The sequence below is a fragment of the Haliaeetus albicilla genome, chromosome 5, assembly GCF_947461875.1.
Source record: "Haliaeetus albicilla chromosome 5, bHalAlb1.1, whole genome shotgun sequence".
Lineage (NCBI taxonomy): Eukaryota > Metazoa > Chordata > Aves > Accipitriformes > Accipitridae > Haliaeetus > Haliaeetus albicilla.
This window is the reverse complement of record NC_091487.1, coordinates 41,114,637-41,131,617: the sequence shown is the minus strand read 5'-3', so window position 1 is coordinate 41,131,617 and position 16,981 is coordinate 41,114,637. Positions and strand designations below refer to the sequence as shown.

The 16,981-nt window shown below is 34.7% G+C and overlaps 1 protein-coding gene across 8 annotated transcripts in view; it reads right to left on the bottom strand.

Annotated features, from left to right (window-relative positions):
* TTBK2 (tau tubulin kinase 2) overlaps nt 1-16,981 on the bottom strand; it is a 99,578-nt gene that overhangs the window by 59,514 nt on the left and 23,083 nt on the right. For 7 of the 8 annotated variants that reach the window (XR_011324814.1, XM_069784343.1, XM_069784342.1 and 4 more), the window contains 4 exons: nt 12,644-12,803; nt 7,277-7,424; nt 1,495-1,568; nt 307-447 (listed from right to left, as the gene is read on the bottom strand). Coding sequence is in view for 7 of the 8 variants with exons in the window: in XM_069784343.1 (XP_069640444.1) it covers nt 307-447; nt 1,495-1,568; nt 7,277-7,424; nt 12,644-12,712 (432 nt within the window). In the remaining variant the exon portion in view is untranslated. Of the gene's footprint in view, nt 1-306; nt 448-1,494; nt 1,569-7,276; nt 7,425-12,643; nt 12,804-16,163; nt 16,289-16,981 lie in introns of those variants that run through there. The other variant, XM_069784344.1, reaches the window with a different exon arrangement.

Here is a 16,981-nt window from a genome sequence, read left to right as displayed (position 1 = left end):
TTGTATCATATCTCATGGCAAATACTCTCCACTGCATGATGCTACAAAAAGAGTTGGAAGTTTTAACTACAGAAAATTGCAGGGAGGGCTAAGTAACTGGAGACAATGATGACAAAGATCAATGTTATTGTTGTTGCAATCCAACAATTAATAGAAAAAATCTGCCCTATCTGATGAATAAACATTCAATTTTCTGTCCCTTTCCATTTTTTCATTTTAACATCTAGTATAGAACCTATTCTTATTTTTGCAGCCATCTAATGACCACACATTACTTGCCTGTTTTGATTTAATGGGCAGACTTACTGGTTTTATGTCCCTGTGCAGGAATCCCACAGAATGAATACTTTCAATAGATTCCAAAATCTGCTTCCCGAGCCGTAGAGTGGTGCTAATGGTGAATGTTCCTCGAGACTGGCTCCGACGCAGGTCTGCCAAGTTCCGACCCTGATCAAATTAAAAGGACGTTTTCATAAAAAAAGACTAATACCGAGATTCACAAATAGCGTAAAGTCTTCCTAATTCTACAGCTAAAGAGCTGTTTGTGATTATACTCCCACTCACGGAATACTTTCATTACCTATTTCATATTCGAGGATAACACATCTTACCTAAATGCAATGAATATATGTCCCCAAGTATCTCCAACATTAAATTTAGAATCTATTTTTGAAAATATGAATCTTAGTGTCTTTCTACTCCTAAGTAACATGGACCAAACTAATCTCTATTAGAAGACTAGTACATACACTATTAGTTAATGTTGTATCTGTGTCACACCTGAAAAAAGGCCACTGAGAAAATGCTCACAAAGACTTCCGTTACACTCACCTCTTTAAGGAAAAGTACATAACTTATTTAATTATACAGTATATATTAGATTATTTAACCAAAGAGATAAAAATATACTATGCAGGAAATGCACCCCATAACATCACAGAACTGTTAGTCTGTCAAAATAACAGATGACCAACACTATGAACTAGAGCACACTTCTTTTGCCAATATTCAATTCACCAAGATGATAAAGGACAATAATCCCATAAGTGCTAATCACCCATTTTATCCCTTTTCATAGGAACAAATCTTTCAGTAAAGTGAATTAAGTGTTTTCTTTTACTTGCAATGGGTATTTTTTAATTTTCATCAAAAAAGCCAACAAAATGCACAGACTAATACTATATTTTAGATTATCTTCAAGTGAAGTCTTCAAAGTAATGTGAATTATCTCAGAAGACATAACAGTTCACTCTTTAAATAGTCAGGTCTTTCTGAGGATGCAAACCTTCTTCTTTCTGAAAGAATTATGGAAAGGGTATCAAAGGATAAAGACATAAGGATATGCTCAATTTAGGTTTTCTCACCACTATGTGTTCATGTTCTTTTTTTTTTTTTAATTTGTCATACTCTAAAACTTTACTAGTATTTTCATATATGCTTGGCTAATAAACCAAAACACACAAGGAAACTTCGAGCTCTGTTTGATACACTGACCTGCAACTGCATGACCACATAGTTAAATCTGTCATTCCTTCCACATCCAATGAATCTACAGACATGATCTTTTCCTAAGAGAAAAAGCAGCAGATTAGCCAATAATAATGAAATTATGTGGTTTATTCCTTTAAATACCTAGCAAAATACTGGAAGAGATAGTTATATTTCATTAGAGATCTTCAGTAAACTAAGTCCCCCACCCCCACAGTTCAACAGCTGTAAACCCAACATCAGTTCTACCCTCAATTAAATAAAAGTATTCTCCTATAAAATATGCAGTCCTACCACAGCTATCACTCTTCTATAGGAAAACATGCATGGCAATATGCCTAAATGTCCACAAATTTGAGGCATTTTGGATTGGGAAACGGTTATTTTCTTGCAAAGCTGATAGCTTGTTATAGACAATATTCCTAGCCATCATTCCTCTTTTCCTATAAGCTGCAGTGAAAGAAAATAGTAGTCATATTTTGTATTAAAAAATTGTAGAAAATGTAATTCCACTAATCTGATCCATGAATATTTTTTTCTAGAATATGATCTTTGCTGTTTAGCTACAAAAGACAAATTCAGCTCAGGTACACTGAAGCAGAGATAAAAGAACTGTAGTAGCTAAAAAAAAAATCACAGTTTGGTTTAAGCCAACTTTCTTTAAAGCCTCCTCCTGTCCTAGGAGCAAACTGTGGAGGAGAAGAGGGCCGGTCAAAAATAATCTCCTTACTATCCTGCAGTTGTAAGGCAAAGCACAAGATTCCCCAGGTAAACAGAGAAAAAGGTAAGCCAAAGACTGCAGTAGGGAAACAGAAGGGGAATGCATCCTTGTTGTCATTTTGGTACCCATGTTCATTGACTGGGAGAGAAGCTGGGACCCCTTATGACTGCACTCTACAACAGAACAGGGAAGTGTAGGGTTTAAGTCCCTCAAGCCATTTACATTCCTTTCTGACACCATGGAAGCTACAGCCAAGAGGAAGCTGATAGTTGCAAGTGGTTGCTAAAGCTGTGTAAAATCTGTGTCACCTAAGGTTTCTTTCACGAATTTCTTTACCCTTAGGATTACCAGAATGTCATAAACAGAAAAAGAGAAGTGATAGGAGAGAAGCAATTGAAAAATTAAAAAAAACATTACCGCTTTCAAAACACCATTACTGCTAGCAACAGATCTGGAGGGACTTTTTGTTACTGCTGCACTCATAGCTCCATCAAAACCCTAAAACTTGGCCCTACAGCTTCTGAATATTCTCACTTCACTTGACGGAAGAGTGGTTGCCTGTTTATTGCTTCCTCAGGAAGCTCCCTGCCACATACAATTAAAACAGATAGGCCCATATAAACAAAGAAAATGGTACAGTATTCATCAAAATAGTTTCTTTTAAAAGAATTACTTTAAAAGAAATCTCTACAACTTCTGCAGATATGCAAGTGCTAAGCTGTAAATATCACTGCTTTTCCTCCACTTTTTCCTTCCACCCATTTGTTTAAGTAAGACAGGCAATATTACAGACAGTATAATTTTACGAAGAAAAAGGATTTGCAGCAAATTTGTCAAGATGAAATTTTGTATATTCATTGCTACAGTTTCCAGTTAATGAAGTCTCATCTCAAGTATTTATGATTCATTCTACAGCCACTGTGGCTATGCTGAAGGAACATCTTCAGAGAAACATGTATTAGTCAGATTTCATCTGCCAAATTCAGTAAATGTCCAAAACTTGGTTTGGTCAGAGAAACCCCATTTTAACTGGAGCAGCAACTCCAGTTGTATGGTAAATTCTCTGGAAACTAACTTTTATAAAAATATGAGGAAACGGGAAAGGACAGAAGTAGGGCCTGTACACCTTTTGAATAGCATGATCCTCCGCTACTCCAGTGTGGCTATACACACCTACTACACCTTTGCAGATATCTTCAGTTCCTTTTCCCTCAGCAAGAAAACAGTATTTTCTCACACCTGCAAGCCACATGACTGGGGAGCAGGGGGAGAAGACGACGGTAACAGGCTGCAATGAACAACTATGCCCTCGAAAAGCTTCCTAGGGAGGGTACAAAGCCTACGTGCCATTCCCCAGGCTGCAGTGTATCACTACAGCTAGCTTTTCAGCCTACACCAGGCGCAACCCATCACTAAATTACGCTAGAGAGCTGTAAATGAGTGAGGGAGAAGTCTGTAAGGTTGTGTGAGACAGAAACCAACTGAGTGAGTCTCGCTCTCACTGAGTGAGATGTGATAAATCTGTCTTCTCCCATCTCACTGTGGGAACAGATGGCCTAACAACATGATTAAACAAAACAACCATCTGTTGCAGCAGATTTCTTTCAAAAAAACCAAAACAAAACAAAAATAGAGCTTAAAGAGTTAAACAGCATTCTGACAACAATAATTAGGCAACAGCATCATTGGCAGGGAAAAAAAAATAAAAAAATCAAAGATACAATAGATGACTAAGCTGTAATAAATGGCCATATCAGTGAACATATTCCTTCTTCATAGTTAAGAAAGAAGTCATACAACTACTCACATATTTAAGCATGTTTTGCTAGATCAGGGTCTTAAAAGAGATTCTTTGAAGTTTTTCATTATTCACTGTACTGCATACCTACAAAGTTATGACTCATTTCACCCCCACAATGAATGACCACACTGTTTTAATTTTCAAAATTTCTGAAAGCAAAAACAAAAAATAGTACAACCCTGCACTTCTGCCAACAGCTATTCTCATTTCAGTTTCACAGTTTCTGTGAAATAAGATTCTAATACAGAAATATACAAAAGTATGTTTATAACCTGAGAATGTACCTAGCTCCAGTAAAGACTGGAAGAGCTGTTTTGCTGGATTGAGACATATTACACCTGTTTATTTAATTCTTTGCTAAAAGCCTGTTTCTTTTTAATTTTCCCAGAAATTGTATATGATAATAAATATATTTAAAAAAAAAAAAAGATCCACACATCAAGAGAATTCTGAATGACGCTGTCAGCTCACTGTCTTTCATTACATACTACTCATAGATCAAACTTTCCAAATATTTGCAAGAAAAGGATTTTCATGACAGTTACATTCCTTCCTCTGATTTATGTCCAAGGTAACTAGAACACCTTGAAAGCAAGAGAACATAAGCCCTTTGAGAAAAGGATAGTAATTATATACATACGTATATATATACACACACACGTGCCAAAAAGGGGTAGAAGAACAAGACACAAGTTGGTCTCAGAGGATGTATGCTATTAGAAGGTTGTTACAAAAATATCCTAAAAGAACTGTTTACAATTTCACCTGCTCTGAATCTGCATGAAAAAAAAAACTTGTCAAAAAAAGAGAAAACTTTCTACATCATAAATGAAGCATTTAATAAAAACATATTCTTCAAGAAGTAATAATAAAGTTGTTTTGTACTCCCCATTTTTGTCTATTTTTCTTTAATTACTCTCTGCTTCAAATCTTTAACTCTTACATGCTGAAAACTTGGGAAGGGAGAAAAATTAATGGAGATGGCTCCTAGGAGGCAGGATTTTATGTAAAACATAAAATGGTCTTTACCATACTCTTATTTAATAAGAATCCGTTAAGTATGGATAAAAATATATGCATATAAAAATAAAGTTACATATGTGTGTAAACTATAAATCTCAATATATGCAAAAGGTTTGCCTATTTTCTTACTGTAGTCACTTCCCCATCATCTACAACGTTCCTTATCTAAAACCAGAGCAGTTACACCATGTGGAACTTGCACAGCAATGACTAAAGGTCACCTCTAGTGTTACTGTCATGGAATCACTGACTTTTTTTTTTTCTTTTTTAAACTGTGCAAGAGAATAATAAGATAAGAATTAAGGAATAATATTTAGATTGTTTTCTCATAAGGAAGGTTGTCAAAAGAGCTCCTTCTAAAGATCTCATACAAAATCAGGGTTTCAGTTATATAAAAACTTCTTTTTATTGTTTTCTCAGATAAATAGTATTAAGAAAATAAATAACTGAAATATCTTTATTTGGATTATATATTATTTGGATTAATTGCCTCAGTAGATCTGTTGTTCAGATGTTTCATTATTCTGTTCTTTTCATCTAGACTACATTTCCCATGATTCAGTAGAATCAGAGACTCTTCTGCAGGAAGACTTGGGTTGTTAAAGGAATTATACTCCCCAAAGGAAGACTGGTAAGAAAATTATAATTTCTGTAAAGCCCTATTGCAATTATTCACAAATCAATTTTTTATTATTTCAGCAAACATTTTTTGTTTTCAAAAAGTAAATAAGTTTTTACTAAGAAAAAGCATTTTTGTAACATCTTAACTCAAACTTCACTATACTCAAATTCACAGTAGAAAGTTATAAGGCGCTCCAGTTATGCAGGCATATATAAGGTGGTGTTTTTACAAATACACTGGCATTGGAGTGCTACCACATTCCAATATTTTATTTATTACTATTTTCCTTATTACTTTAGCTGCTTTACCTATATAATTTTAAAGACACTGGATTTTGTTAAATACAGAATCAAGCTCACATGTGCAGAAAAAAACAAAAAAAAACCTTGAAAAATTAATTCTGAGCATTTAAAAACACGAGAGTTAGAGAGTATTTGTTTCTTCAAAACTCACTATCTTTAAGACAATTTCTTCAGAACCCTGACAAATTATTTCTAAATTTATGATTGGTAATACTGAAATTTACTATTCATCTCTGGACTAGAAACTCTAAAATTCAAAGAAAACTAATATGCAGTCCCTGAATCTCCTTGCTCGACTATGTAATACTATATTTTTGTGAAATTCTTTAAAAAGATATAAACATAGGAACAGTCTGTTAACACTATAACATGTGACATGCTTGCCCTCTTAAATCTATAGAGGCTGTCAATTTCTGCTGCAATGTGACCTTTACAGCAGATTAGGCAGCACCCTTTATCATGTAGATTTTGTTTTATTCAAGCTAAGAGTTTGAAAAAAAATCGGGCTGCTGACAGGGACGAATGTATTAGTCAAAACCTTCCAGATTCAAAATAATTTTTTTAAAGAAAAAAGTCACCCTTTAAACTTTTTTTTTAATAATCTTATGTTGTGAAAAGCAATGAAGAGAAGTCATTGCATATTTCTCTGTATTGATAGCTTCAGACATTAAAGTATTTAAAGGTACATCAAAAGTGACTATTCAAAGCTGTGATTGTGAATGGTCAAGGACGTGAACCCTAGAAGTATTTCAGGACTCTACATGCCAATAATTTTTTTCCTACAAGTTACAGTATTTTAAAATTGTTTTTTTGTTTGTTTGTGTGGGGTTTTCTGAAACATGTTTCCCATTTCAGCATTAGAATTGTTCTTGGCAGTACTTGCAAGGGAAAAGAAATACAAATATTCTTGTCCGATGCTATGTGAAGGACCCACAAACATTCAATGCTAGATAGTGCAGAAAAAAGAAGAGACCATCTTAGAAAGGGGAAATAAAAAGCTAACAACAACAAAGTCTAAAGCAAAAAAGGTAAGGAGAAGATAGGAATCCAGAATAAACTACAGTTGAGCATAGGTTTTACAGCAATTCAGTTTTTTTGCTGTTTTTATTTTCATGTCATCCCGTTTCAAAGAAAAGGTACATTGTAGCAAAATTTTCAGAAGCTGAAAGAGCTTCTATTCCACTTCTAATAACATTTTAGCAATAACCTGCAGAATGTGGGGGATATTTACTCAAACTATGACTAAATAGAGATTATAATGATTTTTTAAGAGGACACACTGACATCCTACTTCTGGCATATCCAGGGTACAGCCCTACCTTGCAATTTCTTCAACACAGCTACTTCCATTTTCAGCACTTGCTTTGGCTGCTGAGCTGATTCGACCTTCAGTGCAACATTTTCCCGAGTAAGCAAGTCCAGTGCATCGTAAATTTCTCCAAATCCTCCACCTCCTATTTTCCTCAACTATATTGGGGAAAAAAGAAAAAAAAAGAACAAAAACAGATTTAAAAGAGGCAATAAGAAAAGAAAGGAAACAAAACATCAATACTTCTTTGTACTGCCTGCCACACTGCAAATGTTGTTGTGTTACCAATAGATTTTTAAAATAACATAATCATATCCTTCAGTACGTAAAAGAGCTACTGAATAATCTACAAAGGTATGGTTAACCACAGTTTGGAAGGGAATTATAGGAAAACAAGTTAATACACCTGATCTCCATCTGCACTAAATTTCTTGTATTTAATACAATAGAGGAGTGCACTAGCATTCCCAGCATCCATCTGACCAAAAAAAAGTCATTCCTCAAATAGTCACATACTACCCAGAGACCTTCAAATACCAATGCACAGTGACATTTTTAAAATATGCCATCTTCTTTTTTCAGAAATACACATACTGAATACTAAAGGTATAAAAGTTCTTGGACTTACTGAAAAGAGCGTATTTTCTACTACATGCAGTGACTTACACATAACAGCTAAATCATAAATGATAAGAAATGGCTAAGATTATCTTTGAGTATATATTTTATATGTTACATTTACTTATGGTTCACCAATACCATTCTTATTAACAGACATACTAAAGAAACTTGCACCACTGAAAGTTTAATCTGTGCTAGATAAAAAGAATGCTCCTGGCATATTTATTAGTTTGTACTACATTCAGAGCAAATATTAGTAGTAGTGTTTTCACTCTGCTTTAAAAGTTAACAGGGAACAGAGACTCGTCTGATGTTCAGTATCAAAAATGTCAACGTTATTCCATGTAATGCTTTCATATGGTGATCTCCCCTGTAGCTACCATTCTAAAGCTGATAAAAGAGAAAAGGAGACAAAAAGAACTTACCCTAAGGAACACACAACATAGTATTTTTACTATATTTTACCTTGAAAGAACCGACATGGTTTTCTAAATGTAATTTGAAAACATACAGTTGCTAAGGTTATATGACTACACTGTATTAAATGTCATCTCAACATTCCGAGGATCTAGAGATCAGCAATATGTTGACCTGCCTTCAGATTCTGAAAATAAATCTAATGTCTCCTAATCCAGACAATCAGCCATCTGACTGAGAAGGAAAAACAATTTTTAAAATAGCCTAGGCCCCTAAGAATAAGGAAGAAGGTAACAGATAAAATACTCATATTGTTTACTTGCATTTTTCAAGTCATATTGCATGAAATTTTTATTCTGTCTGATTACAACAATACTCAGTATTTCATCATGCACATTCTGTCCTGAAGATCTTCTATCATCGCAAGCAACTGCTATTTCAATATTCTTAAGACGAGGAAAGTATGGTCCAAGATACATAGCATTATCTACATTACTCACTTCTGGCCAGTTCATTGCCAATTTTTGAAAAGTGCATAGGATAAAGAGCACACCACAGAAGTAACCCACCTAAATATCTGCTTCTAGTGCAACACCTGTCAACTGCAAATTCACACGTCCATTTCTTTCTAAAAAGCACACTAGCTGTTAGCAAATACAATCTCCTCTTCTCCACAGGCTGTATATTTTCTCTGAAGTAGCATAACGTGCATAGTACCAACACAGGCCTGTTACTCTTCAGTCTACACATTTCAAGAACTTAACAAGTTCAAGTACAGAGTATGACAAATCCTGAATATGAAGTTTGCATCTCTGGACATGACTTGTTTAAGGTGCTACTCAGGTAAGAATCTAGGGTTAACTCTGAATTAATCACAAACATGAGAAACAGAAACCTTTCAAGTCCGGTACAACTTGGTTACATTCAGATGTATTTAATATATGCAGACTGTTAGTCCTTACAGAAAGGGAAGAAATCGGTCATGTAAATATTGGGAAAAATAGCAAGTTTTAACAGGATTCTATATATGTATATATATTTTTAAAAAATAGTATGTGTGTACCTGTGTATATCTCTTGAAGGTGTAGTTTCATGACTAATTTAGCCATTTTAAGTCTGCATTTTTTCATTCCACCTCTTGGTCAGGTGATGCCTGAGCTCTGAGCTATTAACAGGGCTCCAACAGATAAACACAGACATTGACCTGACCGTAGTTTTCAGCATAAGCACATAAATTTTCAGCATAGTACAAGCACAACAGAGACAGTGGGAATGTATGGTGAAAAAGGTGAGAGGGGAAAAGGAAAGAGGTGACACAGCCATCCTCACCCCTATATAATCTTATAGCAGTTTATCATATAACTTCATTTACCAGCTTTGAGAAACCGCCAGACTGAGAAAACTGCCTCTGAAAGGTTATTTTTTTCTATGTGCTTAAAAAAAAATTTAAAAACAAACAAAAAAACCCCAAAACAAACACACCACCACACTAATAAAACAAACAGATCAATTTCTGTCCTCGGATAAAGTACAACAGAATCATTAACATACACCAATAATGACGTCAGTCAATAATTCCAGGCACAAATGAACCTCTCTTCGATTGTAGAAAAAATATTTTCCACGCCCTTCGTCACTGGGTCACACACCACATTCAGCAATGAGCCCACATTTTCCTTGGTCTTCTTTTTGCTGCCACTGTCCCTGTGGAAGCCTTTCTCATTGCTTTTCACATCCCTCACCAGTTTCAACTGCCAGCTGAGCTCTGGCTTTCCTATATTCATCCCAACACACAGAGGCAATGTCTCCATATTAATCTTGGGCAGTCCATCCCTGTTTCCACCTTCTGTTCACTTGCATTTTGCTTCTGAGTTCAGACAGGAGCTGACTGTTCAAACATACTGGCCTCCTGCCACATCTGCTCAACATCTTTTACCTTGACAAGGACCATGTTGCCCTCCTTTACACCTGCACCACATTCTCCCATTTTGTACATTAGTTTCAACTTTCTCTTCTTTGCATTCAGCACCTCACACCCCAAACTCATTTCCTCCATTCTCTCTTCCACTCCGATCTCTTTCTATGCTTCAAGTCTAAAGCATACAACTTTCAGTATGTTTTATCTTGGTACTTTCACATACACTGTATATTGAATGACATTCTTAAACCTACCTAAAACCAATCATCATTACAATCAAGTCTCTCCGAGTCAGGATTGTAATAAATGCTTCAAAGGCAAAAAAGAGGGATGAGAAAAGGCATCAACAGAGGATAAAAGCAAATGCTTATAGATACAGAGACAAGTAGAAAGGGAGGGTGTCACTGAGGAAGAAATATTTTATAATGTCTTTTCTATGCTTACTTTTCAAAAAAGAATCACTCTAAAGAACATCTAGGTTAAAATTAAGTTTAATTGAGCATAGTTTTTAAAAATGTTCATGTCCACAAATTCCAGGTATGTTTTCACAAAGACCAAGGTCCTGAGCAGCAAAAATTCTGAAAATTGCATTTCAGCTGCAAATCTTTACATAAATTCCAGAATGTGTACTTTTTTTCCTTAAACTGCTGACAACAAAATAATCTCATGCAATCATACTACAAGAGCTGCCATTCTTCAATGGGAAAAAAAAAAAGCAGGCTATTGGGAGAGTTCCACAGGGAACAATCAGAAGTAATACTGATAAATAGGGACAATACTCATTGTCACCAAAACTTGAAAGTCCACTGGTTTATACCACCTCATCTTTCTACACAAGGAATTTTTAGGTACTCTACTGCTTCAAGAACACTAGCAAAGAACTTAAATACTTCATAACCTACCAGACCAGTATTAATTATGTTTTTATATATATATATATATATATGTCAAGTACTAAGGAATTTCTAAAATTTGCATGCTATTTTCTTCCACTGGCAGACTGTCCTATGAAATCCTGAATTTAGAAAGAAGTATATCACCTTAGATGCCATCAAGAAATCCTTAACGTTTGCTACAGAAATTAAGAAATTGAAGAGTTACCCACAGATAGTATTTGGTACTCATCTACCTGTAATACTTGATTTGGAATACATACAAGTTAAAATGTATAATCACATGAGATGAACAACAGCCTACTCTCAAAATTTTCCAAAAGACACCAATCTGATCATCATTCTTCATTACACAGGAAAGAAAATAAACCTGAAGAAGACAGGACTACTGTTGCACATATCTGACAACTGGATATTGATATATTAGTATGCTGTTATCTATTTATAATGCTATTTTATTGTATTTGATCTGATTCAAGAATACGCTTTCAGTTTTTACTTCACTGCAATATTGAGATGCAATATAAGAAAGTATTTTACAAATACTTACACTCCAAAGATAGCCGTTTAGGTTCTACTTACACAAAAGGAAATACAAAGGTTTCCTACACAAAGCTAGTAGTATCAGCTTCCTGCATTTTTAAATGAAGGATAGGGCACAAGATAATTGAAATTATTTTCTCTATATGTATCTCCTCTGTTCAGTCTCACAGTTTTAAATAAAATACTGAAATATGAGAGTAATAAGAAGCATAGATGGTGCAAAAAATAGTGCTTCAGTATCTGTTTGCAGCCTACTAAACACACAGAGATACCCAGAATGTTCTATTACGAAGTGGCTTTTTTTTCCCCTTTTTTTTTTTTAATCTAAAAAAAATCCACAAGCAAAAAAATTCTAAAGCGATCAGGGGAATGGAGAAGGAACTCAGCCTGGTTTTCCCCAGCAAAAATAGTTTCAAATGGATACTGTTTCCCTCTAGATATAAATCAAGGATAAGAACACCAAAAGGGAACAGAGCTATTTATGGTAAAGCCAATACTGGTACACGATCAAATGGATATAAAACAGCCAGGAATAAATCTATGCTACAAAATATAACAAACAAAATTTCTAATTGGAAGAACAGCAAGGTCCTGAAAGATACTCCTATAAGAAGTTACAAATCTCAAAATCTGACTAGTTTCAAGAGGATGCCTGACTGATTTCTGAAACAAACTGACATAATCACTGGCTGATTGGATTTCATATACTAACAGGACCTCCCAGTTGCGCTCTGAACAGGCACTAAGTCAGGATTTAAAAGCTTTCCTAGGTCCTTACCAGAAAAAAAACCACCTTAAATTCATGTAACTTCTTTTTAAAGTAGGATAAGAGAAACAAGTGGTTTTCAAGTCCTTTCACCATTTAACATAAGTATTAAGCAAAATACATCTCACAAGAATTTTGAAACAAAATTCAAAGTGCAAACTACTACTTTTTAAAAACATGTTTTAAAGAAGAAAAAGAATTGCAGGAAGGCATACTCACCACCTTCCATCTTTCTTTGACCAAGATTCCCACACTGAGGATGTCAGGCTGCTCCCCTCCTCCACTCATTGCAACCTCCTGAAGCGATGGAGCTGCTATGCAAAGTCTATGTCAGTAGAAACCATCCAGATCCAAGGAGTGGCTTCCATTTAACCAGTGACTGCAGAAACAGATCAGAACATGGGACCTCAATGATTAACAGAATAACATGAAATACAGAAAAAGTTGCATTTCTCACCTAGCACCTTAACTAGCTTTGTATCCCATAGTGACTTATGTTGGAATTCTAGAAATCAACTTCCAGTACATAAAGAAATTCAAGTATATTCTTCCTTATTTTTTTAAGTTGCTCTCTCTCAAACCTCCAGTCCCAATCTCAATAGTACTAATGAATATAAACATTTTCAGAGTTATATTCTGCAGACAGTTTCAAATTGCTGTAAATCATAATTACATTTAAATTTAATTTTAATAACTTTAAAAATCTAATTAATAATTTACTAAATAATTCCTTAAGTAATTAATAGTAATATATAATAACAAGCTTAAGGTAATATTAACCAAAAAATTACAAAATTAACAATAGATACTTAAATCGGTATTGTAATTCAATTTATTGCACTGCATACAGACTATTCCACATTTTACAATGTGTTTCACATAGCTAGGATTACTTACGATTAAATATGCCTAAAGTACAATTTTGTTGGTTTATGTCAGGGTACAAATAGCTAAAGGGAAAAAAACTTGTCCTGGGTAATTCTATCAGTTTAATTTTTTAATTTTCTAGCTTTAGGCAATTCTCTCTAATTTTATACAGCAATATAAAAATTCATCTTTTGGAGATTAATCCATCCATAATGGCTCCCATCAGCAACTACTACAACCAATTAAAAGCTTATTTCTATTGTTTGAAGCTTTTCTAGAATTGTGCTTATTTGTTACACTGGTATAATTATACAAGTGTAACTCTTTGTACAAACTCTCTTATCCAATGATAAGACTCTTCAAAAGTGTATTTACTTTGGGTTTATTTCTATCACTTCCTAAATAGCATAAACCAAAAGTGAAAAATTCTTTTCTCCCTGAATCAACACACAAATCATATGCAAAATTGGTACAACCATTCTGATTTAAATTAACAGTATGTCCTTCCATGTGGATAAATGCCACATTTACTAATGGGGCTAAAATTATGCTTTTTAAAAAACAACCTGCTGCTTAAACAACCTGATTTTTAAGATAGACATTCATTTGACATGACAGTAACTGTGGTGGGTTTTTTTCCATGTTCTTTCATATTTATTTTTCATATTTCATTTATGCCTTTCTTGCTTCATTTGTGAATTCTGACATTTAAACCAACTCCAGACAAAACAGATCCCTCTGGAGAAAAATTAATCTAGATTAGCTGAAGATCTAAATTTATACCAAATTAGAGTGGATTACATCCCTGTAAAAGAGTGTTCATTCAGAATATGTAGCCTGAATTGGTTTAATTCAAACAAATGAAGGGAAACCAAATTAATATTGCATATTCTGAATAACAGCGTCCACCCTGCAATTCAATCAAGTTGAACAAAACAAATTTAAATTCTACCAGTGCTGGTAAATTCTCCCCTGCAGATAAGGTCAAAATTCTAAAGAGAACTATAGTCATTTATGCGAACACCCTTAACATTACTAACCACTGACCATAATTACTGGCCTTTCTAACCGAATTATCATAACACAGTCAGGAACTAAGGAAGTCAAAGAGAAAATGAAATGGCACTAATGAAGGGGAAAAGGTCTATTTCCAAAATTACATGCTTACACCATGTACAGTGATTTTTCCATTTGATCAAATCTTTGCCTCCCCTTCCACCAGCCCCCAGTTACATCAAAGTAGGTGGTGGTCTTCACTAAGTAATATGTTTACTCCTATATTGGGACTTGAAGGGGTTTTTTTCCTGACACCTGCTTAAAAAAAGTAATAGAGAAATAATTCATCTCAAAAATCTAGTAAAATCTAAAATTGGCAAGTATGATTTTTACTGAAGCTTTCAAACATGAGCAAAATTCATCACCTGTTGGATAAGTAGATGTTTTATTAAAGCAAAGATACAACAACAGTGGGTTTAGAGTTTTTTTAATACTGCTATCAGCCTTAATCTGATACCTGGTTAGATACTTTTTTTTTTTTAAATACATTTCAAATTACAATTTATAGTCATAGCTCTGAAAAACATTTCCAAGAACTATTCATTCATGCATTCTTGAGCATACTATGAGAGCATCAGTAACTGGCCCAGAATCCAATGGTACAAAACATATCTCCACAGAACCATCCCATACTTTAACAATTATCATAGAAGTACCGTATTACCATAGATAACATCTGCATGGCCAGTGTAACAAAATCCTCATTCATACACAATTCCTCAATCCTATTCCAATACACTAATTCCTTGTTAAATCTCTTGTCATCCTCTATCATTACAAAGCAATAAACTCCATTCTATATCAACAGTCACCGGTATTCAAAGCACCAAAACCCCAGGACCCACTAAACTGTCATGCACAGGAGGCAAAAGTTCTCTCCTGAGCCCCTGAAGGCAAGGTGCTAGACATCTCCTGAAGCTTAACAACCAACTGCAACCACTATTTTACTTGAAAAATGCAAGTTTTACAAACATATTGATGTTAATTTGAAGAATCCTGTTTTGTTCAAGACCCCAAATAAAGTAGCTGGAGCATTCAGTCACAAATTTCAAGGCCAGAAAGTTTGAAATTAGCCCAAACTTTTATCTGATTAGGCCACATAACTTCACCCCTTTCAGTGAATTAGCACACACTAATATGTAAGAGTTCAAATAATGAAGAGTCCCCTCTCTTCGCTGGTAACATGTTCCAGTACATCCCTTCCCTCACAGTAAGCATGACTCGCTTTGTTTCAAGGTTTAATCTGTCTAATTTTAGTTTCTTAACACATGACTTTGTTACAGTTTTGGAAACCAAATTTCATTCCCAGTAATTTCACCTCATTGAAGCATCTAAACACATTTTTTAACCTCCTCTAATCCAATAAATGAAGCTTTAAGCCTTCCTTCTTATTCCATGGGTCTTTTATGTGGTCCTCCTTTGAAAATCCTCTCCTTGCTCCATATTCTTCTAGTGGTATGGGCAGCAGCATTGAGTTAGACACCAACACTGAATTACACTCAATCATACCAATACGTAATACTGAGAGAAGATGATATTTTTTTATTTCTTTGTGATATCAGTCTTTTTCCCCTAATTTAAGTCTGAAGCTGTTTTATAATTCTGCTAAATCACAACTCTATCAGATGCTTATACACCTCCATGCTTACACTCAGGCACTGCTGTGAGAATATGGTTTCTTTAAAGCCTTTATTCACAGTCTGATCTAGATGGCCTCATTGCTCTGATGTGTTCTCTAACAACCTTAACACTGTATAACTGAAAATCTGTTAGTTGTTAATGTACTGCAGTGGATAAATATCTTTATACTCCTTACCTAATAATAGAAAACACGTATTCTGGTAGGTGCAATTTAGGTTACGATCGCCTTCTCCAAATTCATGTAGAAAAAAAAAAAAGACATTATTGGAGAGGATCACATTTAAAGGACTTTTGGACAGACATCAATATGCATTCTTTGGAGGTGGTGCTCAGGACAAAACAAACATCTCTGAATTTTGAAGGACTTGAATTCAGATTGTTTGGCCCATTCTAAATTCCACAGATGAATAAAAGACTCATAAAAGTACATACAGTCCCATTTGTATTATTGAAATACAGCCATATGTTGCTTTCAGTGTAGCTGTTTAACAGCATACAATGTTGTTAAACGATTTAAGAAAGCTCCAGCATGCTCTGTATCCCACTGAAGGAGATGAACAGTTAATGACATACAGTTAAGGTGCAAGCTTTCCCTTGCTCATTAAACAGATGAATCCTTTAGCAGTGCAGTTTTATAGGTGGCAGTACGGTTATTTTCTGCAAAATGAACACTTTATAATTCTCCTAAAAAAGTAACAGCCATTTTATTTGCAATATATCTCATAAAATCCTATGTTCATTAACTCATCAGTTTCCTTATCAGAGCAGTTCATCAGATCAGAGGAAATGTGTAAGATAGCAAGAGTTATCACAATTAAAGGTAATTAGCCCTCTGTCAAATTTATTTCCAGGTGACAGGTCATGCAACAACTAGGACAACACAATGAGTAAAGACTTTGTTCCTGTATTGGGTTTGCATGGTGAGGTTTTGGTAGCAGAGGGGCTACAGGGGTGGTTTCTGTGAGAAGCTGCTAGAAGCTTCCCTATGTCCGA